We start from the raw sequence: 24,695 nt of genomic DNA, 5'->3' as shown, positions 1-24,695 counted from the left end.
AGATATGTACATGGCCCCTAAGAGGGTGTCCAAGTTGGTGGAATAAGGAACTTTTGGCCAGAGGTCAGGAGTTCGATTCCCCCTATCAACACCTTCTTGGTTTGCAGGTTATTGCATTAGCCAGAGGTTTTATCCAGTGCGCACCGAAAATAGCGGTTGCGGGTTCACACGTCACAAAAAATGAAGATATGTACACGAAGATTTTGTACATATATGTTATATTAAAAAAATGAATGTTTTAATAATTTTTAAATTGAAAAAAAAACAAATATGAAAGTGAGAGTTATTATCTATTACTATTTATATCGACAATCAATTTATTGAAATGTGAAAATATGAGTATTTTTGTCAATTAATACATTTGAATATTCGGTCACCAACCACCCTAAATATTGACACATTCTGACGCCAGACAGAAGAAATCGAAGGTAGATTTCAACCTAGCATATGGTAATACCCCAATATAGATCTAATGTTCCATGATTTGCCACGTTAACAATATATAATTAATTACATCTATGTGTAAAAATACGAAATGTTGAATGCATGGTTTGGATATTACTCATATGCTAGGATCTCATCTATCGAAACGGAAGGATCATACCATTATTATTTGAGCCGAAGAAAAAGAATTGGGGCTATTGGACCTATAAAATGCCGATCAGATTTGGGTTTGGAATTAAAGTTTTGCTTTAACATGGGCTAATGGGCTAATGGGCCATTCAGGTGATTTACAACGAAAAAATGGGGCCCAATATTCGATTGTCTCACTTGGCAAAAGTAAAATTGTTCATGGTGTATTGTTTACTGTTTAGGTCGATGCTCCCGAGTAATCTAATTTTTCCTTACCCAATTAATTTGATTTGTTATAAAAACCAATCAGATTATAAATTAATTGTACACGAGAAATAGATTCAAAATAATTTAATCTTCAATCAATTTCATTATTTGAAAGTAGTATTTTTGTAATACACAATATATATAAAAATTAATTCAAGAAATACCCAAAATACTTATATTATATATATATATCTGAAATGATTCCATACGCAAAATAAATATTGGCACAAAATTTATAATTTCAATCGATGCATGCACGTGAAATCTCGTTCAAACTCGAACACCCAAATCAAAAGTTTTGCTTAATTTATCTTTCTCATTGAAGTAAACAAGTTAATTTTTTGACAACCTTAAACTCATTCAAATCTTAAACAAGAATCAAGAATCTTATCTAAATAATAAAAATCAAATTAATCGTATATTATCGAGCAACAAAGAATCAAATAGTAATTACAAAAGCAAGTCTTTTATAGGAAAATTCTGTTATCCTCGTAATTCATACCTGTAATGTGTAAGCAAATTCTCCGCAAAACCCATGTAGCAGTGTAGCGTGTGTTCATGGCACTTGGCCTCTGCCTCTGCCCGCCAACGAGACCTTCTCTGTCTATTGAATCAACCATCTTTGGGTACTCAGTGAGCAGTCATTAACCCTTAACCGCCAAAAGTTTCCACCAAATATCCTACTCATCATTTGTCTCATTCCCTGCGCTGAGCTCAGTCCCAGTTGTTTTCTTCCCTTCGGCCCATTTTGAAATTTCTTCGGTGTGTATTTGCTTTCTTTACTTTGATTCTTCGGGTTTTCGTTGTTGGGAGTTCTTGCTGCTCAAGCTTTTAAGGTACGCAGAAGCCTTTTTGTTTGTTTGATCGGTGGTTTTTGCGTGTGAATGCTAGTTTTTTTTTTTTTTAATGTTTTTTTGTGGATGGTGTTGAGGTCGGTCGAAATTCAACACAGCATTTCGATTTTTTGGTGTAAAGAAACGATCTTTAGTTTAGTTCAGCGATACAGAGAATGATATGCCACCTTTTGAATTTGTTCTGGTTCTTGGTGGGGTTTAATTGTTATTTTTTACTTTCTTTTCTTTTGAATTTATTTCCATGCTCTGTGAAACCAGAATTAGCCTGGTGATTTATAGACATCTGGTTTTTAGAAATGCAAGTACACGGGGCTTGATGCATTCTGTGCGATCACAACTTGGATTTCTTGTTTCATGTGAGGGGTAACCAGTGAATGAAGATTTTGTTTGTGACGTTTTATCTATCTTTATGTTTTGGTTGATCAGCATGTCTGAGGAACAAGTGATGAGGGCATGGGAAGAGCGTGTGATTTCACAGGAAAAGGGCAACCGTACTATTCACTATATCATTAGGGACACCACTGGGTATCATCTCCTCGCTGTGGTGGGGACTGAGAGAGGGAAGCACATGATCTATACAGTTACGAGGGATTTCATACGAGTGTTTGGACCAACCAGAGAAGTCCATGATGGAAAGAAATGGCAAACAAGACGTGATGTGGTGGAATGGCTTGTGTCACTAGTCTCAAAACGCTCTCCAATTCTGATTGATTCAAGTATGCAATGTTTATTTATTCTAATAATTTGAAACAAATGATTTTAAGGGAAATCTTGTATATAGAACTTCAGTTGTTTTGAGAATTCTATATTCACGTTGTGAGTTTCCAATAGGTAAGTTGCATGAGGTACAGCTAATCATTGCAAAGACGGCATCATTAGGATAATCAGGCCTTGAAAACTATGCAGGGGGTTGTGCACCACACAGAGAGACAATTCAGAAGCTTTTGTGATTTAGATGTTAAGTTTATGCATTTGGCGCTTATATTTTTGTCAATGCTTCATGTGAAATGCTACTTTTCTTCCCTTTATTAAGTTTTCCGAGCCATCAACTAGCCATGTGCTCGGCCATTTCTAGTTTGTTAAGACAATATTTTTCAAATAAGTTCCCCACTATGTAGAAATGATCTGTGAATTGTTTGTTATGTATCCTTGAGTTTTTATATCTCTGCTCACTGTTCAATTTTTCAGATGAACTAGATGCAGCGTCAGCGTAGGCTTTGGTAGACGAATGTGTTTCCATTTTCTCTTGGGATGTCTTTATTATTTTATTCCTTTCCAATTACTGACAATTGGAGCCTTCCTTTTGGTGGAATGAAATATTCACGTCTTTATGATTTATTTCCTAAAATTTAGATATTTCCTTGTTTGCTGATTGAAAAGAAAATGACATAAAAACTTGTCGTCTGAAGAGAAAGTTTAGGGGGGAGTATTGACATTAGATTAACTCCTCCAGTCTCTTTGGCATACGAAGCAGGAACTTGTTGAGTTTATTTCTCATTTTGGTTCATTCATTTGTTTCTCCATATCCAAGAGTTTAGCATCATTTTGGCAATAGACTCATTTAATGATCAGGAGTTTTTCCATGATGCTTGAGCATCTCTTAGCTACAAACAGTTTTATCTATTTACACCCCAAAACTGTGAGTAATCTACCATTCGCATTGTATGCACTTTAACTAGAAACGGTTATTGTACAAGAGTGGCACTTATTTATTCACTGACAGTTTTTGGAGTCAAACTTTGTTTTGTTGAGCTTTATGTGTTATAAACTTATGAATATCGGTGTGTCAATATGGAGATTGGGCTATGTTTCATGTCTAAAATTTTCTTCAAATTTCATACTTTTAGATTGAGATAGTTTACTGAACTTCTTTTCATTTTAGCCTAGTCGATACTTTCATGGGGGTGTGTTAGGTCTCAATATTTGGTTTGTTTACAAGAAAAAAAATGTCGCAATATCCACATAAATTATGTTGTCTTAATTTTACCTATTCTGTATACCTGGACTGAGTAATTTATCATAATTTTATAACCTAATGTGTCCTGTTTAAACAAAAGAAAATCTAATACCAATGTCTTAGTAAACTAGCCTTTTGCTTTCTAAGACATTATTAATCGCACAATTCATTCGGTATGGTCAAACTTATAGAGAGCACCAGGAAGTGATGGGGCTTCTCTTTTGTGACTATTTGATCACGAAATTGACTTCACGGTTAATTTTCAGCACTTCTTGTTACAACGTCGAACTGAAAAGCATATTAAATATATTCATGGATTTCTTTCGAACCTTCGTCACAACATTTGCTTCTTTGGTCCCCTTTCTACTTTTGTTTAATTTGCTACTCAGATATTTCCCTATAGATTTAGTTGGTTCTTATTATCATAACCAATCCATTCCACCGCGAACTTCTGGTTATAATATATCTCACATATGCATACAAGTTGAACAATCACTTCATTCTTAGTGATTTCAAAGCTTCCAAAAGTTCCAACACTTTTCTAAAAATGATGAATGTTATCCCTGTATAGTCAAGCATCTACATGTGTAACATAAATTCGAATCGGAAAAGGAGACAAAACAAGTCTAACAACGAAAGGATGATGATATTATAATTTTTATGTTCTATCAAGTATCCCCTGGATCATGTCAATTATGAGAATTAAATTTGATAATTTTTTTGTTTATAGGACTAATCCTGTATACTAGTTCTGCCTCGCACCAATGAATACACTTCTTAACGCAATTCATGGCATGTTTGCCCAAACAACTGATTGTGTGATCGAGTCGATAAGATACCATGGTTCAATCTTCTAATGTAGTTGATTAGCTGCCTTCTTGCCATCATTTCCTTTGTTTGATCCCCATCACTATTCCATGCACTCTTAGGACTCTTTTACAAGTAACAGTTCGTGGTTGGCAATGAGTTATTATAATTTGAATCAATGCATGAATATTCATGTTATTCTGATATAGGGAGTAAGGAAATATCATACGGAATAAATATATACCTCCTTAAGCATTTTCACTTGCACATCAACGTCAAAAGGAACCTTGATCTTTCACTATGTATGAAAGTTTTGAAATCAATAAATATAACAACTCGAAAAGAACCTTGAAATCTGAAACGAGGAATTACTGAACCAAATGCTTATTATCCTTAGCCAGGTAATATTGCTGGAAAGTTATGAAATCATAATATTTCTGGAAATAACCGAGGAAGTGGTTGAAGTAATGATACAACAATGCAAAGGTGGGCACCTCTATGTTGTTTATAGGATTGTAATGCTTATTACACGTGGTGTGCGAATCCTGCATGAGTTCTAAAATCTACTTTTTTGTCGTCAATCCTATTATGAAAATCTCTTTTAGATTTTGCTTGGCATAGTTTTATCTCTTCCGAGTCTCTCATTGGCTCGGCTAAAGCCATTGTATTGCCAGATAGGAAAATGGTGTTTAATTTGTGTCGTTTATTATGAGAATCAGCGAGTTGTAAAAATTATCTTAAAACCAATTGAAGATGTAAACGTGTTTTAGAAAACGTGGGACAGATGTAGCATCAATTCAAATGTTAAATACAGGAAAAGGTGTAGTGTTTCCTATTCTTTCTTTTGCGATTTACTTTGGAGACTCTGTCTTACTCCGATCGCGTTCAAGGTAAAAATTGTAGATGCCTAAAGCTTTCCTCGGCGAGAAGTCTATTCATAAAATACTTCAAATCACTTATCTGGGGAAAGAAAGGCCTTCTCATTTTCGTGTGATTGTACCGATTTTATGTTTAAAGTTTGGATTTTGGTGAATTCATCTTCTTTGGCTTTGTATAGATGTATGTATTTTTTTTTGCTTTTGCCTTGATTGTGTATTCTTGTTTGAGCATGAATTTGTCCACACAGGCGTATGCTGGTGGGAGGGGGGGAACACACTTGTGTCGAGTATTAGGCTAACTTATTTCAATTGAGAGTTCCTTGCTATTATTCATTCACGGATCTGACACCTATCTTGCGTAATTATCTCTATGTTATGCCAAAAATACCAATCCTGTTATATTTACTTTCTCAATTTGGCTAGATTTGTTTTGAATGATATTACTTGTAATGTCGTATCCTTATTTTTACAATTTCACCTTAAAAAATTTCGATCAATGTCAAGTTGTTCTTAATCTCCTAACTTCGATTAGGAAGTACATTTCTATTACGAAAGTGCTGTAAAATAAGTGGTGACTTTCTTTGAACCAATGCTTTGCTCAATACTGAGATTCTGAAGTTCGATTGAAGTAATCTGTCAGCATTGGTATTTTACATGCTTCAACTAAGCCTTTTGTATGTCCTCATGCACTTAAAGGTCGCTATTAAATATCATTTGCCTTAATTTTCCAACTATTATTGATTTGCCGCTCTGTTTTTTATCTTGATGCTGCATTCTTTAATTTTCGTGTTGAACTGCCAGGGCTTCTTTTCCGCTTGCTGTTTTCATTAGGCTACACCTCATCTGGCAACTTTGTGGAAATTATTTGAAGTATATTTGATTGGTGTTTTTGTTCTATATCTCTTGGTCACATCTCATATTCTGCTGAATATATGAAATGAGCACTATGATTTGTTCCTACTGTTAATTTAGCTTTTGTCAAGCAGTCTTGCTATCAATCATGGAAAGGGGAACGAAACATAATACAAAAATGTCGTGTAATAAAGATAGATAATTGAATTTTGCAGAAGAACTGCTTTTCAAGGCACTTCTGACAACTATTTTGAGATACATAGCTTGAAATGATTGAAACTTCATTCTTTACTTAATTGAGATGGTTTGTAACGATGAGATCCAACTTGAGCTAGTAATAGAAGAAATGGAAGCTGTGAATCTTGGAAGTTGAAGTTAAGAGTTTAGATTTCTTATAGCAACAATTGGATTAATTTTTCGTTAACTTGAATATATTCAAGTAATTTAACATTTTGCATGCTAAATCCCTGTCAGAGCACCAGCGATTGCTTGATACCACACCTTCTCTACAATATCTCGTGTCAGTGATGACTCGTTTCTCCACTCGTCGAAGTCCCAGTCCTTCAGATGAAGAGGTAATTCTCATTATTTTGCTCCATGCAAATGTTTTCTGATAATATCTGCCTAGATACAGGTCTTATTATTTGATCGATTGAAAATCTTGATTTCAGATCCAAGGGTCCAGTGCAACGGTAGAAGAAAATTCAGATATTGTGTGGTCAGGTGAATCTTGGAAGTGCTGTAAACAGCTGACTCATTATCCAGCTTTCTGCAGAAGAGGAACTAAAATACCTGTAAGTCTCAAATATGCTACTAATCTTGGATTTGCCGGCTCACCTTTGTAATAGTTCTCACAATCATAGTCATGACCTGTAGGTGTATTCCTTTGTATGGGTCATGGGCGAAGGTGAGAAGGACCTTGTAGGCTACATTGAAGATATGTATGAGGATCTGCAGGGGGAGAAAATGGTTAAAGTGCGATGGCTAAGTTTTCAAGAGGAAATTAATTTTCAAATTCCTAGCTCGAGCTCCAACGGAAGAGAAGTTTTTATGATTCCTATTGAGCAGGAAATAAGTGCAGAGTGCATTGATGGTCTGGCTGCAGTTTTGACTCCTAATCATTTTGAGAAATGTTTGGCGCTTCTTCCACAAAGCATATCGTTTGGAACTTTTTTTTGCCATAGGGAAATTATAAACAAAAGTGTGAAGCCCTTTAGCTTAAGTAAATTGCGCGGCTACTCTACTCAGCCAATCATTTATACTCTGGAATGCTTTGCCCGGCAATGCAAGGAGAGCAAGAAGTTAACTCAAGAATTAGAAATTTCTGCTCCTGAGGAAACTGTAAGGCACGGTTCCAAGAGTACTAAAAGTGGAAGTGCAAATCAGACTATTGGGAATCAAACTTCTTCAGCATTGGACAACCAGGGCAAAAAATGTGAAACGAGTAGCCAAGGAATGAAAACCAAACTGTCAAGCAAGAGACCTATGGATAACAATCTTGTTGTGTCTGAGCCACTGGGTCCAGTCCCGTTCAAGGTCGGTGATAACATTGAGCTTCTTTGTCAGGACAGTGGCATGCGAGGCTGTTGGTTCAGGTGCAAAATCTTGCGTTTAGCAAAAAGGTGCCTGAGGGTTCAATACCTTGATGTCGATGATGCTGATGGAAATGGGAAACTTGAGGTATATATGCATTGCATGTTTTGTTTTTCTCTCTTTTCTGTGCAATATCCATTGCAGTTTCCTCTGTCAAATAACCAGACCGCATACTTGGAAATAGGTACTTGGTGATTTCGACAAGTAGCTAAATATATATTACTCCTAGTAATCTATAGAAATGTGAATTGTACAGGAATGTGTTCCAGTAGCCAGAGTGGCAGATCCTGATAAGTTAGGTATAAGATGTGCTGGCCGCCTCACAGTCAGGCTATGGCCTTCTGAGGATTCTTCAGACTCCAAGCTTGAGGTGGGAGTGGCAGTTGATGCCCGCTGGCACGATGGCTGGTGGGAAGGAGTTGTAATTGGTTGCGACCCGTCAAACGCAACTAAACTACAAGTTTACTTGCCTGGTATGTATTTCAATTTGCTCCTTTAATGTCTCAGTGTTAGGGGTTCGATTTAGTTATCCTTTTGTGGCAGGAGAGAGCAAGTTCTTGACTATTGAGAGGAACAATGTAAGAGTTTCAAGGGACTGGATAGACAACAGATGGGTAAATGTCAAGCCGAAGGCGGACATACTCTCTTTCTTAACGTCAACTCTGAACCCGACCCTGGAACTTCCGCCGCTCCCAGTATTCTCCAACACTAATACCTCTCCAGAGGAGAATAAGAATGAATGCGGCTCTCAGAAAGTTGAAGGCCCTGAAACTGATAAAAGCCAATTTCCCAGGGACGGGGAAGGAAAGTCTGGCGCAGTTTCTGTGAATGAGGGCAATGCAATGCCAGACATTGGCTGCCAGTCTAAGCCATGAAACCGGAACATGGTTGGGCTGCTGCAGTTGCTTGCTTCTTTTTTGGTAACTATACATGGTGCTGCAGCTGCAACCACTGTGTTTAGCTGTAGTTGCAACACCATGTATAGTTACCAAAAAAGAAGCAAACAACTGCTGATACCATTAGTTTTATGTTTTTGTATATAAACATCAGACTACAGTTGAATTGAAATGCAATTGCTAACCACAGTTTTCCTGATCTTTTCAATAGTATTGGCAAAGTCTAAGGTTGCATTTGGATCAAAAGATTTTGAGCTAAGGATTTCAAATTCATAATAACAAAAACCATCTCACTTGTTTGGGTGCTCTTTAAATCCACAACTTTACATTTTATACTTGTTTATTAACTAATGTAATGGATTTCAAAATCCTCGTACATGAAGTCATTTGAAAACCTTTCGTCAAATCCAAATGCAACGTGTTTCTTTTTTAAGTGTCTAAAGAAGATGCAGTTTTTTGCACTTGGCCTCGAGTATTGCCAGCTTGCTGCTCAGCTCATGCCTTACGCATTACTGCTTTTGCTTTTTTGTTGAGGTTTATTCTTTTGCAGTAATTTGTTGCTGGCACATCCCACCCGAGTTCCTAATCTTTTTTTTCATTTGTTTATTATATAGCGCCTTTTTAATTATTCAATTCAATAAAGTGGGCTGGGAAATGGGCCCTTATTAAAGGCTAGTGTCCCATAACTTTGGTGGGCTATTAGTGGGGCCAAATTAAATGGGTTTGACCAAATCGAAGTCCACATGCAGAAGAGTAATCGCCAAGAAATGGCCTGACTTATGTCAGCGATGACGTTTCAAACCAATTTCAATGGTCCGATTTCCTCCCTTGGCCCACATCCATTATAAAGTCATGAGTCCTACATGTGTGATTATGTAAATTGTAACATAATTAAGTAATTAACCATGGAATATGAAATTTCTCAGAAAGTCCTATTAGTATAGACTTAATTGGCCCTTTCAAGAAAACATTAATTTATCAATAAACGGACCCAAATTTCACCGATTATTTATTGATGAGCAATTGCGGGGGCACTTCATTGTGATTTCAGAGCAAAATAATTCTGATATCACTTGTATATATATAGCCAGGTTTCCAATCAAAATACCTATTGATTTGAAACCACAAACTTCTTCTCAAAAATCTCTTAGCATATCTGTGCTTGATCAACAATGGTGGCATGCGTGGATAATCCAAGAAACCATGCTGCGCAGTACACTGCACGCTGCGGTGGACGGCCTAATCCACTCTGCAAACTCATCACTAAACTCCGCAGGCCAAGCACTCCAAATCTTGATCCTCTGAACTCACAAGCTTATTACGAGAAAGCCAACGATTCTCGAAGAGTGAACCCTGAAGAATATTACAGCGAGGATCTAATCTGGCTGAAGATAAGACGCGAAGCAGCATTCGATATCGTGCAAGAGCCCATCTTGTCAAAGTACTATCAGTCCACGATACTGTCCCATGCTTCACTTGAGAGGGCTTTGGCGAATCATTTAGCAATCAAATTATGCAATGCAAACCTATCGAGAGAAGCCCTTTGCGACGTTTTCTTGGAAGCATTGTTGGAAGATATCGAAATCCCAGGTGCCGTGAGAGACGATCTCAAGGCTGTGAGGGAGCGTGATCCAGCCTGTGTCAGCTACGTTCACTGTTTCTTGAATTTCAAGGGGTTTTTAGCCTGCCAGGCATATAGAGTGGCGCATAGGCTTTGGATACAGGGGAGAAGTGTGCTAGCATACCTGATACAGAATCAGGTTTCACAAGTTTTTGGAATGGACATACATCCAGGAGCCAAGATTGGGCCTGGAATTGTATTTGATCATGGGACGGGTGTTGTGATCGGAGAGACCGCGGTTATTGGAAACAATGTCACGATTTTCCACGACGTAACATTAGGCGGGACGGGGAAGGTTGGAGGCGACAGGCATCCTAAGATTGGCGACGGGGTTTTGATAGGGGCTGGAGCTAAAGTATTGGGCAATGTTAGAATCGGAGAAAAAGCGAAAATCGGCGCTGGATCGCTTGTTCTCAAGGAAGTTCCAGCCAATGCCACGGCTGTTGGAAATCCAGCTAGAATTGTTGGATCGCCATAGAGAAACAACAAGTACAACACCACACAATAAGAGAATCAGTCGAGGATTGAAGTTTGTCTAGCTCTTCTTTGCATGTGATTCTTTGAAATTAATTTGGATTTCAGATTCAGAAATCTACACTTTGGTTTCTTTAACTTGGTCTTCTTGCATTCTATGAGAACATACATAACATATTACATACATACATAATCAGCTCAAATCTTGGAGTGAATACGATATTAATTAGTTCTTGTTTATGTTTTCTCAATTTGTACTTATTCTCGGTACTATGCAGGCAGATTTGAAGTACAAATTATCCAAATTTAATTTGGATAAAGTAGCTAGCTAGGACTTTTTTCAGTTAAATAAAATACATTGTCGGACTAGACCAAACTTAAGGATAAGGAAGAGTTGAACCATGGTTGGAAATTATGTGAGAAATTTGACTGTAAATTACTCATGTGTGGTGAAGAAATTGTCAACCTCTCTCGACTAATTCCCTTTAAATATATATATATTATAATACCTCTCTACAAGATAAGAACACGATTTTAAATAATCAGTTGAAGTCAAACTAATTTTATCTACGGAGTCAATTGACATAACAATTAATTATGTTATAACATGATGAGAAGCAAGCACATGAAGTACGCGCAGCACCAAGTATTGTAATTTATTAACGTTTGGAGTAGACCAAAACTTAAGGATATATAAAGGAATACATGCAACTTCAAGTTTTTAATTAAGTTGGACTTCACAATTAATTTATAAGGATGAAATGACACTAAAAACTCCCCGAAGAAATGCTGAATTTAACAATTTCATGATGATGCCTCAATAGGATGAAACCTTATAATTACACAAAGTTTTATGTTCAACAATAGCATTAGCTTTAACTTTGAAACTTAGCACAGAATGAAGCACCATATTTTTTCAGGGTGAAGCTTGGTTTTCTCCAGTTCCCCCTCCATATAGTGCCATTCTTACCACCTGGAAGATAACTGCAAAGCCCAAGAACATGAAATTAATATATCATCGGCGTTAACATATAACAATTAATGTACTTGTAACACAATTTTTTGTCATTAGTCACGGCCAAATTAAACGCGTTAGTATAAGAGAAGATCGATGCACGCGAATGTAAAGGGAGAGTCTTGGTTAAGATTTAGGCTTACATGAGATGACAACCAAGACTGCGAATAGAATGAGAACAATGTGTGCTGGTTCAAATGGCGTTTTGGAGGGTAAAGATCCCACTCCTCTCCTTGTTATGTTCTTTTCAAACTTGGCCACTTTCTTCTCCGCCAGCCGCTTCGACACAGTCTACAAACCCCGTTTTATAATTATTCATCATAAATATTAGTTGACGATGCATCCCAATTACATAAACACGGGCCTAAGTTCAAGGAATAATTTCCACCAAAAAATAATAATAATAATAATTATAATTAAAGTTTTTTTGTTTTGTTTTCAAGAACTCCAAAATAGACTTCGGACAAGGCATTTAAATAAAACGTAAAAGAATGTAATCCTTAAAACGACTATTAATCCACCACCATTGATGATGCCATAAATTCTCAAGACATAATTTTGTTTCATGTTTAATGGCTCCCAACAGTCCTAAAATTCTTAAAAATTCTGTAGGAGTAGTGAAAAATCATACAAAAAATCACACACAAAAATAAAATAAAAACCCAGATTTATTTTGCATAACCGGGGTGGAAAATGATGAGATCCTGAGTGGGGAGGATGAAATTAAGGGACATGAGAACTCGAGGTATTAGAAAGAACACAATTCATGGCGAACAAAAAATGCGCATAAAATCGAATATGAAATTAATGGATTGATTAAATAAAATGGTGCAAAAGAAGTCATTGATTTAATTGAATATGTAATATGGTTGGTGCTCAATCCAGAGAGAGAGAGAGAGAGAGTGATACCATTTTTGGGTGTCCGAGGAAGAATGATTCACAAAGATCGAAAGCAATGCGCTGTGTTGCTGTCAGAAGATAATAAAAAAGACGACTTTTGTATGACTGCGGAAACCTCGGACTTTTATGACAGAAACCTACGATTTTTTTTTTTTGCACAACACACTAATAAATAAATAAATAAAATTTATATATTCTCTCAAAAAAATAAAAAAAAATATATATTCTCAAATCGAACATACATATTTTATGTATATCAGTATATGTATGTAGTAGGGATTTTGCGTTTTCTTTCCTCCCTGTTAATATTTCCTTCTTTAATTAGTTATATTACCCCTTTTCACATTTTTTAAACCTTCCTTGCCCGCAAGGATCCAGCATTAATTGTCGCCTTCTTTAGCATTAACACCTATCCACGTCAATTTGGATGTTTCACAATTTCAATTTAATTTACCGATATATAGGTATTTAGCTTAGATTGATGGGTTTCAAATTTATTTGACTTATTTGAGAAGAATAATAATATTTTTGAAATCAAATTATGTCATTTCAATAATAGTTGTATTGAATTTCAAACACATCTATTATAAATGTTACTGGAAATTCTTCCCAATGATCATATTTTTTAATCCAAATCAATTCATCAATTTTCTTCCATTAATTAAGAGTATGTCATCGTTCAATTTATGGCAAGGAAGACAGAATTTTGATAAATTTGGATATTTCATTATGAAATACAACACCGTTGCATAAATGTTTTTCTTAAATAATTGATTCGTTTAATTCATTCATTCGCATTCTTGAAGTATAAATCTTCACCAAATTTACTTTTAAACATAAAATAAATTTTTAACTCATTATCAGCGGCGGAATATCATCTAATTAAGTGATTGCATAAGAAAATTTTATGAGTATCTTAATGACTAGTTTCCAAAGATTTCAAAACATAAATTACACTTGTACACATTTTTAGTGCGAAAAACACATTTTATATATTCGTCTTAAAAATATTGCCTGCATATTAATTGGAAGGCACTTAGAAATCATATTTAAGCCACCCAAAATATGAGTTACAAAGAAATAGTTAGACTTCTGTTTTCTTCATACAATTAAGTCAACTAGTATGCATAATCACATACTTATATTAATGCATTCATCGTCGTTGAATCAAACAATCATTCCATAGAAACAGTGATACCAGTTGCATGAAAAAAGGGGGGAGGAGCTGCACAAGGTTTTTTTCCGCTATATTACTTTCGTATGCACAAACAACAAAATTTAGAAAATGTACATGTGCACCGACTAAATTGCCTAACAGAATAAAATGTCCCATCAAAACTGGATGCCTACAAGTGAGGCCTAACTGAGGGAAGGAGCGACGAAATTGATATCAACACCACTGGGGCAGAAAGAAGAATACGTTTCTCACCAATTTTGCAACTGAGAGGACACACTTTTCGTAAGTGGGTGGTATTCTGTATGTAGATGTCTCCTGGCCTTCTCTGAACCAGGATGCCCGAGCCACTCATCGTATAATCTTTTGATTCTAGGATTTTCGAAAGGATCGGCCGCCAATACCTAAAATCAGGATGTGTTATGCAATTTTAAGTCAACTAAAACTTGCAAGCAAAATCAACATTTACCGAGATGAATACAATGCACCAAATAACTATTTTGACGAATATATCCAGAATTACTTCTAGACAAAATTATACAATTGTGACATCAAGAATCACTTGCTCCCAACCTCGTGTAAGGAGCTTGTAGATTTATGTTTTCTCAAGAATTTTCTGATATGAACGAAAAATGAAACTGGCACATCCATGGGTACCATTTACTAATAGTGATTGGAATTTCAACTTTGGGCAAAAATAACAACAGTCGCTCAGGCTTAACCCAATAGCAATTACTTACCCTTTCTGAATATGATGTTTCCAACAATTGAATCAAATCTTTTCCGGATTGGCCAGCGATTGGCTTGATTTGACCTCCACCATTCAAGCATCCTGTAAAATGACCAAGCATTTTAAAGCCTACTAAGATTTATAGAAGTAACACGCTGATTTATGATGACAAAAATCATTTATACGACAAGAAAAAAATATTACCCGAAGGGCACGCCATAATCTCCAAAAAATGATATTCACACTTCCCACTTTTAATTTTCATGACAATGTTTCGCAGGTTCCTGAATCCATAACACAGAGCAAATCTCAAGACAACTTTACCCTGCACCTGGATCACAAGAACCATTGGTCATCATAATACAGAACACAAATGAGTATTTTTTATTCGAAGAATGAGTAAATTGAACAGCTGATACAGAGATATAGAGCAGACAACTTCATGCTATTTGTATCAGAGAAAAGCGGAACAATCAAAACTGATGCCATAAATAATACAAGTGTCAATCTGACGGGCTACAGATTATTTTATCAAGAACACATCAAATCTCAGACAATTTCAGTGGTCTAACTAGAGCATTTTCAGGACCAGACAACAAATTTTCCCAAAACTGACTTACTTCAAGAGTCACTTCACGGAAATCTGCATTTCTGATAGTCTTATACTCGAGTGGACCTTCGATTTCCTTCCCGAAAAGCAGCTTTGCAGCGTATCTGAACACAGTGTCAGCATATCCTCCTGAGCTTCCATGAACTCCATAAAGATGGCCATGTTCATCAACATTTGACAATCTGTCAAAAAACAAACTCACCCAATTAGTCCCTCACCACATTCATTTTCTAAACAACCTAGAGACGGTATAGAACCTCACAATTTATCCACAGGAGATTCCTCCAAATTCGTGAAATTAATAGAACTCAACTGCAACAATAAAACAATACATTTTTAGTGAACATATAAAGTAGATCGAAGAAAAGGGTGAATCAGACTGCCACCACCAAAACCAAACCTTAATTAAATCTAAAACTTCTCCGGTAGTCAATACGGAATCAACTTCTGTAATTGTTTCCCCATCGGAGTCCAATTGGAACGCAAAATCATCACGAGCAGCCTCGAGTTTTTTGTCATAACATGGCATGACAGTGACATGATAGATCTCCTCAGGCCTGCCCAAATATACAGTCAACATTAAAACAAATCCTTTTCCAATCTCTTTCAAAATATGCCATATGCCATATTAGTGACTGCTCCTAACACAAAACCAACTAATATGCCCCTAGTAAGTTTCAATAAAAATACTTGTTTACTGTTCCTAGCATTTTCGGTAACAGCATTGTCGCAACGTTATTAAGGTGATTTCAGAAACCAACTCATAACATCCAGAACATGGGCACTATCGCACTATGATGCAACAGACTAAACATTTATGAAGACATGCAAATTATGGATCACCTGAGTCTTAATTTTTGGCATATATGGTTTTTAACGGCAGTGCCAATTGCTTGTTGAGGACTTTTCACTGAGGAAATGTATGGTAAGATATAGGATCCAAGAGTTTTTTCTGCGTAGCATATCCAACCTACAATTAACATCGTGGAAAAGTCAGAACAGCCTTCGAAAATTGGACACATTGTAATTCAATCGTTAAATGGGTAAAATTTGCTGCAGCTCACCCTCAACTCAACTTCAGCAAGGAAAAAGAGAAAAAAAGATTTTTCAATCCATAAGGCATGCCGTATCCAGGTGGGCAAAAAAGTGATTGACATCTAACATGGGTACAATAATTAGACATTTAAATTAGAATCACAAAATAAATGACACACCGGGACATGCAGATGAAATCATAGGGAGCAGGAGAGATTTTGTTTTCTCCTCATCAGTTGAACTGCATTTGTTATACCGTGCTATGAATTCATTACAGGACTCTATTAGAGTTAAATCCCGAATGCAGCTGGTATCAAATATGGCTTTCACACCCAAGGACTTGAATAATGTTGTGAGCTTTCCAAACACCTGAAAATTATAAATTTTTGGGTAAGACCATAAAACATGAATCTGAGAAGATAATCATCAGACAGAGGGACAAACGGACTGCATGAAAAGTTCTGCCTGTAACCTCTTACTTACCTGATAAGAAGAAAGGCCAAAATGAACCGCAAGGGAAGCCCTGGACTGGGGAGAAAGGGAGACGATGACAGCTTTTCCTTTGTCGAGGTTGGAAAGAAACTCATCTAAACTTTGCTTCTCAAGCATAACTGTCTCTGCTGATGTTATGCACCCGCTGCACATACATCACAAACATAAGTTTATATAATCTTTTTATCATAATCCACACAGAATAAGAAGCAAATCAAGTTAAATACTCTTTTCACACCTTCCTCCCAAACAATTTTTTACTTTTCCTATTCCACCTCAACTCCTCTCTGTCTCGCGAAAAGATCACACGCACACTCACAAACAAAAGAAGTAAACTAAACTTGAAGTTAAGTGCCGGCACAAATCTACATTACCTGCATGCTAAGCAATCTTTGAGGGAAATCTTCACTGGATCAGTTTGCACAGCTTTCGGAGCACTCCTTGGCTTTCCTACACCCTAATTCATAAATCAAATATGAATTAAATTAAATAACTATAAATGTGTGTATTTACCAATCCTTATGCTCGAGTTTTTACTTTAGGATTATAGCAAATTACTACTCACTGATCGTGGGATTCCAAGAAAAATCACTTCCTAAGAATCATTGGTCGTTTACAAAGCACAAAGAGAATACGTCAAGTATTAATTAATTTCATATATATATATATGGAAAAAAAAAACACGAACAGAAAATCAGAACAACTCGTCACCTCAGTTTTAATAACACAACCCTGAGATGGTGCTATGTAATCATTCAAATCCCCAATTCTTAACGTAGCTGAAAATTTCTCCGACATCGTACTTGTGTTTGGATGAAACAAAATTGAACCGATATGCACTTGATTGTGATCAGAAGAATCGATTTAAGATAGGGATTTGAAGCTTGGAGGTTTAGACAAAATTAGGGCTACAAATTGTCAAAACAGGGTATTCCCGAGTTGAAGACCGTCTATTGTTTCCCTGTGTTGCCGGTGCACAGCTGTTTCTACTTTCTAGTAGCTGCGAATAAGAATAATAAATGGTTCAAAAACAAAATAATAATAATAATCTACTATATTAAATAGATGATAATAATAATAATAATAATAATAATAATAATCTACTATATTTAAATAGATAATAATAATAATCTACTATATTTAAATAGATATTCCTTTTTAAAAAATTCCCCATTCATAACTAGTCCTTCATGCAACTCCAAACTTTCAAATTCAATCCTTTTCATGAGTTTGTGAGACGGTATTGACTCATAATATATTTATATTAAAAATATATAATAATTTTAGCATAAAATAAAACTTTCATTGACCGGATCTCACAAAATTAATATTTGATTTCATCTCCTAGTAGCTTTTATCATTCGAAAAATTTATAAAACTACCGAAAACCATACATATTGTTTCGTTAAGAAAATTTACGCAAAGACATATAAAATTCGTGAATATAAATATATTTTGATGATAAAGGGAGAGAGACTGTGTGAGTTGGGCCGGATCTTAAATTAGGTACTCCACAAAACTATAAATATTAAAAAAATTATTAAATAATAACTTTTAATATATCGATTGATTCGGTTAACCAATTGTAAATTTTTAAAAATCGTAATCGAACCAAATTAATCAATATGACCGATATTTTTGTATGCTAAAACCGTAAAAAAAAATTATTAAATAATAGCTTTTAATATATGGATTAATTCGGTTAACCAATGGTAAATTTTTAAAAACTTTAGTGGCATCCAAATTAATCGATATGATCAATATTTTTGCATGCTAAAACCGAATTTTCGAAATAACCGAATCTAATTTTCGAATTTGCTCGGTTCGGTCGGTTAATTCAATTTAACCGAAATCTTGCTCACCTCTAGTAACTAGTGTATTGATGCGTGTTTATATAATATTTTTATATCAATTTGATTTATATTCAAATATAAATAATTTTATAATTGTAAAAATTATCTAAAATTAATCTACAATTTGAAATATCGAAATAAAAAAAAACAAAATAAAACAAAAGTGAGGACAATTACGTCGAAATAAAAGATGGTGTAGAGATGTTCTTTATATATAGAGATAATAAAACCCAATAAAATAAATAGACAATGTACACTATATTTCTATGCTTAAACTTAATCTTTTACTTTATATAACACTTCAACAACAATAGACGTGCCAATTGTTGTATTGGGAGAGGTCTTGGGTTCTTTCTATACCCACTAACCTCGACCCTTGGTCAAAAAATAAAAAAAATAATAAAAAAAAACACCAACAACAACAATAGACGTACAATAAAGACAAAAAAATGTTTTCTCAGTAATATTTAGTATCCCAATATACCTCTTTTTCTTACTTTTAGGCCCTCTTATTTTCTTTTAAGCATGAAAAATTAAATTCACGAAAAAAAAATATTTAAAACACTTTTTGAAAATAGAATTTTACCCCCAATTTCATGTAATTTACATTGAAAGCTTGAGAAAGTTTGCCGTGAAAATTTCTATTTAGAGTACTTCACATGTAACACTTACACTGGAGAAAGTAACGATAGCATTTACATAATAAGATACGAATCAAAACAATTCCCATCAAATCCAACAACTGTCTTTTTATGACTCCATTTATTTACATGGGCCTTAAGTTCTACTCCGTGGGTGGTTGCACAATCTCTTGAATAGGTCAAATAACTTTCTTACCTTGAAACATTTTATTTTTAACTCAAATCAGGGCTACAAAGAAGTACAAGAACATCTTGATTTTTGTCTCTGAATTAAGTGGTAGATTTTGCATATTAAACTTGTAAACTTTGCACATCATACGTTGGGAAGCGAAGGTACACACAATCCCAAAACAGACCCAAAAAAAAAAAAACACACACACACACCAAATGAACATCCTTTTATTAATTACCACAGTACAAATTCTAGAGCCAAAACAAAGCTAGCTCTTTGCTTTGTTGTTACCATACAAACGAAAGAGGCTGAAAGCTGAGATGGCCGAGAGCACCACCATGGAAAGGCTCACCAGCAATGAACTGGCTATGCCCTCCCCGATTTGGTTGCAGAATTTGCCATACATGCCGCAGATCTTCATCCATTGCACTTCCGTCTGCCCGAATTTCGCAATCACCGCCGACTGCGTGGCCGCTGCCACCGCTGCCAATGTCAAGTATGCCATCACCTGGAACATATATAATCACCCCAAGATTTTATTTTATTTTTTTGACGGATCAATTTACAAGTTGACACCTGTCTCCATGGTCAAAAAGCTACTTATATACAGCTACACATGAATCCAAGAAAGCAGATGGTTTTGAGAAATGATCAAGAAATATATATACCTGATCTCCAGAGAAAATGGCCCAAGCCAAGGGTTTGTTGAACAAAACACTCCCTCTAATCATATTCACAACACACCTCAAAACTTGCACCAGTGAGTAGGCAGCCGCTAGCCCATCAGCCACCACCAAGAAACTGCCAAAAACATATATATAGGCCCCTTCATTATAAGTAAACTGATAAATATATATAAAACAAATTTCATGCAATTTCTCACAGATCTTAATTGCTTACACAAGGGCTTTCATGTCTGTAAACTTAGCCTTCTTCTGGATTGTGAAAATCTCCTTAACCTGAGAATCTGTCCCTATAAGAACAGCAGAAAGAATGGCCAAACCAGAGATCACACACCTCAGAATCAGTTCCGCCAGCCTCACCCTCTTATCTATCACCTTCAAATTGCTCCCATGGTATACAGGAACATTGCCCGGGCTGGGGCTAACTCCCACATTAAGGTAATTCATCTTCACCGACTAATATTTCTTTTCTTCTTACAAAGCTAGCTTTTGCAAGCAAGCTGTGGAAAAATTATGAAGTGGTTGGAAATTAGACCAATCCCACTTCACACAAAGACAATAAATTTTAGTAATAACTCAGACAACTCAATGCTTACCTACCTACATTCCACCACTTATATAGATATCACTCAAAAGAAAGCGGAAAAAAATTAAGGAAAAAGAAAAGAATGGCACATAAGCTCCAAAATTTATAATAAGATAATTTTAAATCGATAACACAAACTACCACTAAGAGGCACCTTTTTTTATATATTTTACACGTGCCTCGAGTCATGATAGTGGATAATAATGCGATCACTTGTTAAGAAATCAGTGTTCCACCACTAAAAGGTTCGGTTTTGCCATCGTTCTAAAATTATGGAAACAAGTGGTTTTGAGAAAAAATACAGTATATTTTGTGTCGACCAAAAAGGGAAAAATAAAAATAAAAAGAAGAATCTTGGTAAGAACTCGTAGTACAATTATAAGCAAAAAATTAGTCCACTTTTCTTGGATTTTCTTGAATAACAAATATGGTTCCCTAAATACATTGTATTAAAGATATTTATGTAATTTTAAATGCTACATGTACACATTGATTTACATATTCAGTTACACACTACACATGAAATTACAAAATTATCCATCTACTTGATTTGAAAAAAATCTTTCCAAAATATATTAAAAATATTTATGTAATTTTAAATGCAACATGTAATCCTATGTGTACACGTAACATCACCCGTCTTTTTAATACTATAATAATGGCCCTAGGATCAGGGTATGGGGTGGCTATAAAATTATTTTAAATAAAAATGAAAATTATCGTGTAAAATTTTGAAACACCATTTATGTGTCACGCGACAATGTTTTTTTTTTTTTTGTTTTTATCATTTAATACATTTTGATCGATAATTAAATGGTTACCATTAGATTTTATTTCACATTCAGACATAATTTATACAATAGTTGGATCAAATTCGCAGGATTATTTCAATCATACCAATAGATAAATATGGATGCATTGATTTTTATTGCAATCTTGCACTCTTTACAAAAAATTTTAGGGGTAAAAATGAAATTACCCCCATTTTCTTTCGTTTTTTGGGTGAGTGATTTCAATTATCATATAATTATACTCATTTTGTTTCACTAATTTGAGCAAAAATTATACTTATCTATATAGATCTAAACGTGGCAATCTGAAACTGAAGGGATCATATCTTGTACATTACATATAACATGGCTCCGCTCAAATCTCATGTGTATAAATAAGAGTCAAATTAGACAAGGACATTTTCTCACCCCCTTGCATTTTTTTTTTTTAAAAAAATATGAATAGGCTCGCGGCTCAATCTTGAATTATTTCGAACGACTTGAATGTAATTATCTCCAATATAATTAATTAATTTAATTTCATCTATAAATGCAAACACTACCGGTATTATTGGCGCCTAACAAGTGTAACCCTCCCATTTAACAAAATCCCCATTCATAAGAGTAATTATTTAGTTTAAAACATCAAGAACGGCCGCACGATTATGTGGAAAACATTATTTGAGCCCAATCATCATTTTCTTAGCCACTACCTAAAATTTTTTGTCATTGGTATTCAATACCTCTACTCCATGTTACACTGATTTTTGTCGTATGTTATAATTTTGTATTTGATAAGAGAAATAAGTATCAATCAAATACACTAGAGATGTTTCTGAGACGTCAAAAAAAATTAAATTTTTTTTAAAGAGAGATATTAGACTAAACTTGTGTACCATATGAAAAGAGGGGGGGCCAAGCTTCTGGAGCATTAAATATTGCCTAATCTAACATCGAAGAAAGGTTATCAGATATCTGAGACAGCATTTAAGAAGAAAGGGGCAGTGAGATTGCTATATATTTTTTCTGGGGAGGGGTAATGATTTCTTGTTTCAAGGAATACAATATGAAGTGGAAAAGATAAGGAAGTGACAAGTCGAGGGTTGAGCGTGGGCCACCAATTTTTAGCCTTTTTTCTCTTCACATTTAATGCTGTTGTACTGGAATCGCTACAAATTAATTTATTTATGACTCCATTATATCATAATAATACAAGAAAACGAAGAGTCTATTTAGATTGAAAATGTTGTGGGGGTGTGTATCATCATCGACCGATTTGTGTGTTTCGTAGGTAAATAAATATCAATTCCGTAGAGTTCGTTTTTTAATTTTTGTAACAATATACATATTCAAATGGGCCTATTTATTTTATGAAAAATGCTAGATGTACACTTTGTAGTGTACACCTTGGTTTACACTCTTACTTAAATTTTCCTAATTTTTCTCATTAATTGCAAAATACTCATGATAAGAAATACATATCTAGTTAATCAAGGAAAGTTTTATAATTAATAAGGAAGAACGTAAACCAAGGTGTATACCGAGGTGTACATCTAGCATTACTCTTATTTTATTTCAAATAATGATAGACATATATGCAAAATAATTGAAGATTATAGTATGTTTTGATCTTTATTGACAATGGTCCTCAACTTGTTATTATAAGTCAATAGGGATAAGTAAAGATTGTGACTATAACATGGAACTTGATATTTTTTTGAAGGGAGGAGCTGAGAGTGTAGAGGGATAGTATCATCATCTTTGGCTTTCATTACTTATCAAAAATCATTCCACGTATCAATTTTTATCATATTGATCAAGAAAATGTTATTTTTTTCATGAAAATATTGTTTTTCATTGCATACTTCCTCCGTTTCAATTATAATGTCCACGTTTTCTTTTTTGTTTGTCCCAAATACATAGTCATATATTATATTTAGTAATATTTTTTTACATTTCTTTACTAACATACCCTTATTAACTACACCTTGAAAATTGTGCAATCATTTTTTAATACATTAAATAGGAAGTTTGTATAAAAATTGCTTTCCAATAAATTTTTCTTTAACATGTGTGAAAAATAAAAAATGAGAGAGTATTTGTAAACAAATTATTTAAAGAACTAGTATTATTTCACCGTTAGATTTCCATGGCTAGCCGCCTAATCCCACTTACCAAATACTTCCAAGAATTCATAAAAATAAGTGGTCAGAACAGAAGTGAGGAACAATACAAATGAAACTTATTGCTGAAAGTTGAAACATAAAATGAAAATGGCGAGGTAAACTTTAATTTCTATTTCAACAAATGAAACAGTGCCCTGGATTACCGATGCTGCAATCCACTTTTTCAAGGTATATAATCAAACTTGCACGAGCCATGACCTGCCATTGGTGATAAAACACTCTGAAATTAGAGTCCAATACGCACTATTCTTTTTTTAGATCCAGAAATAGAAGTAATCACAAAGTAATCACAAGCGGTAGGCACATACTGCACCTGGCTCGGAGAGCCAATTTGCCCCTTAATTGGGAAAAAAGACATTAAAAGTTACAAGTTTTGTTTAGAACCAAGAATCAAGATCCACTTCTTCTTGAGTTTAGCTCGATTTTATGTTACAATTTCGTTAGATAGTAAGACGTGCGTACTGGGATCGAGACCGGTTAAAACTGCAGTGGCATTGATGTAACAACTGCCTCCGTTGTGCTTCATATTTTGATAGTAGCTGTTGAATACATAAGATGCATGATCCTTTGTTGTGTTGGGGAAAAAACATGTCTGGTTCATTTGAACTGTGCTGCAGTTTGCACCACTGGTACATGCCCAATTCATAGCTTTGACCAGATCATCTTCTGATGTTTGATCATCTGCGATGCAGTAATCAAACTGTCCATCTTCCAAACATGTCAAAATATCCGTAAATCATCGTCAGAAACAAAAAAAGAGTATATATATTGCACACAGATACGATACAACAAGAAAAGATGAATAGTGAGAAAGCTACCTGAATACTGTGATATTGACAGCAAAAATATCAATGTTAGTTTGATAATCTTCATCTGCATTATGGAAACTGAACAGAAGTCATGGAAATGGGAAAAAACCATGCAATAAGCCAAAATGCAGGAAGTATATAAAGAGAGTCTCCTTCAGATCCTAACGCAATGACTTGATGTGAATTACCTACAAATCCCAGTCTTGTCCTCACTAAAAAGACAATGTTGTACAATAATCTCAACTGGTAACACATTTCAGACTGGCT

The 24,695-nt window shown here is 34.9% G+C and overlaps 4 protein-coding genes and 2 long non-coding RNA genes across 6 annotated transcripts; 2 read left to right on the top strand and 4 right to left on the bottom strand.

Annotated features, from left to right (window-relative positions):
* Positions 1 to 1,370: 1,370 nt before the first annotated feature.
* On the top strand, positions 1,371 to 8,663 carry LOC140864358 (uncharacterized). The gene is made up of 7 exons (XM_073268495.1): positions 1,371 to 1,676; positions 2,121 to 2,410; positions 6,663 to 6,763; positions 6,860 to 6,982; positions 7,065 to 7,868; positions 8,038 to 8,254; positions 8,325 to 8,663. Exons 2-7 carry the CDS (start codon positions 2,122 to 2,124, stop codon positions 8,654 to 8,656), a joined length of 1,866 nt encoding a protein of 621 aa, XP_073124596.1. The 5' UTR covers positions 1,371 to 1,676; position 2,121; the 3' UTR covers positions 8,657 to 8,663.
* A 1,042-nt stretch (positions 8,664 to 9,705) lies between these two features.
* LOC140864359 (serine acetyltransferase 1, chloroplastic-like) lies at positions 9,706 to 10,910 on the top strand. The gene has a single exon (XM_073268496.1). The coding sequence runs from the start codon at positions 9,850 to 9,852 to the stop codon at positions 10,774 to 10,776; it is 927 nt and encodes a 308-aa protein (XP_073124597.1). The 5' UTR covers positions 9,706 to 9,849; the 3' UTR covers positions 10,777 to 10,910.
* A 545-nt stretch (positions 10,911 to 11,455) lies between these two features.
* On the bottom strand, positions 11,456 to 12,813 carry LOC140894595 (uncharacterized). Its single transcript, XR_012153870.1, has 3 exons — positions 12,697 to 12,813; positions 11,931 to 12,078; positions 11,456 to 11,756 (listed from the first exon to the last, which is right to left on the bottom strand). It is a non-coding gene; the product is annotated as an uncharacterized lncRNA (long non-coding RNA).
* Positions 12,814 to 13,849: 1,036 nt separating this feature from the next.
* Positions 13,850 to 17,730, bottom strand: LOC140864836 (protein NAR1). Its single transcript, XM_073269219.1, has 11 exons — positions 17,440 to 17,730; positions 17,103 to 17,185; positions 16,720 to 16,873; positions 16,416 to 16,605; positions 16,045 to 16,171; positions 15,602 to 15,758; positions 15,464 to 15,513; positions 15,212 to 15,383; positions 14,796 to 14,922; positions 14,602 to 14,693; positions 13,850 to 14,265 (listed from the first exon to the last, which is right to left on the bottom strand). The coding sequence occupies exons 1-11, from the start codon at positions 17,524 to 17,526 to the stop codon at positions 14,113 to 14,115; spliced, it is 1,392 nt and encodes a 463-aa protein (XP_073125320.1). The 5' UTR covers positions 17,527 to 17,730; the 3' UTR covers positions 13,850 to 14,112.
* Positions 17,731 to 19,427: 1,697 nt separating this feature from the next.
* On the bottom strand, positions 19,428 to 20,700 carry LOC140866493 (CASP-like protein 2B1). The gene is made up of 3 exons (XM_073271491.1): positions 20,295 to 20,700; positions 20,063 to 20,195; positions 19,428 to 19,902 (listed from the first exon to the last, which is right to left on the bottom strand). Exons 1-3 carry the CDS (start codon positions 20,522 to 20,524, stop codon positions 19,663 to 19,665), a joined length of 603 nt encoding a protein of 200 aa, XP_073127592.1. The 5' UTR covers positions 20,525 to 20,700; the 3' UTR covers positions 19,428 to 19,662.
* Positions 20,701 to 23,700: 3,000 nt separating this feature from the next.
* LOC140861131 (uncharacterized) lies at positions 23,701 to 24,547 on the bottom strand. The gene is made up of 3 exons (XR_012143715.1): positions 24,438 to 24,547; positions 24,082 to 24,327; positions 23,701 to 23,817 (listed from the first exon to the last, which is right to left on the bottom strand). It is a non-coding gene; the product is annotated as an uncharacterized lncRNA (long non-coding RNA).
* Positions 24,548 to 24,695: the final 148 nt, after the last annotated feature.

This window comes from Henckelia pumila, chromosome 4 (genome assembly GCF_033568475.1).
Source record: "Henckelia pumila isolate YLH828 chromosome 4, ASM3356847v2, whole genome shotgun sequence".
NCBI classification, from domain to species: domain Eukaryota; kingdom Viridiplantae; phylum Streptophyta; class Magnoliopsida; order Lamiales; family Gesneriaceae; genus Henckelia; species Henckelia pumila.
Note: the sequence above shows the minus strand (reverse complement) of the source record. Positions and strands in the feature narration are given on the sequence as shown.

Coding starts and splice junctions, on each gene's coding strand:
- LOC140864359 (XM_073268496.1), top strand. CDS start 9,850: ATGGTGGCATGCGTGGATAATCCAAGAAACCATGCTGCGCAGTACACT.
- LOC140864358 (XM_073268495.1), top strand. CDS start 2,122: ATGTCTGAGGAACAAGTGATGAGGGCATGGGAAGAGCGTGTGATTTCA. Junction 2,411..6,662: donor TCCAATTCTGATTGATTCAA/GTATGCAATGTT, acceptor AATCCCTGTCAG/AGCACCAGCGATTGCTTGAT. Junction 7,869..8,037: donor ATGGAAATGGGAAACTTGAG/GTATATATGCAT, acceptor TGAATTGTACAG/GAATGTGTTCCAGTAGCCAG.
- LOC140866493 (XM_073271491.1), bottom strand. CDS start 20,524: ATGAATTACCTTAATGTGGGAGTTAGCCCCAGCCCGGGCAATGTTCCT. Junction 20,196..20,294: donor ACAGACATGAAAGCCCTTGT/GTAAGCAATTAA, acceptor TGTTTTTGGCAG/TTTCTTGGTGGTGGCTGATG. Junction 19,903..20,062: donor CCATTTTCTCTGGAGATCAG/GTATATATATTT, acceptor TATATGTTCCAG/GTGATGGCATACTTGACATT.
- LOC140864836 (XM_073269219.1), bottom strand. CDS start 17,526: ATGTCGGAGAAATTTTCAGCTACGTTAAGAATTGGGGATTTGAATGAT. Junction 16,172..16,415: donor GATTTCATCTGCATGTCCCG/GTGTGTCATTTA, acceptor TGTTAATTGTAG/GTTGGATATGCTACGCAGAA. Junction 14,266..14,601: donor AAACATCATATTCAGAAAGG/GTAAGTAATTGC, acceptor TCCTGATTTTAG/GTATTGGCGGCCGATCCTTT.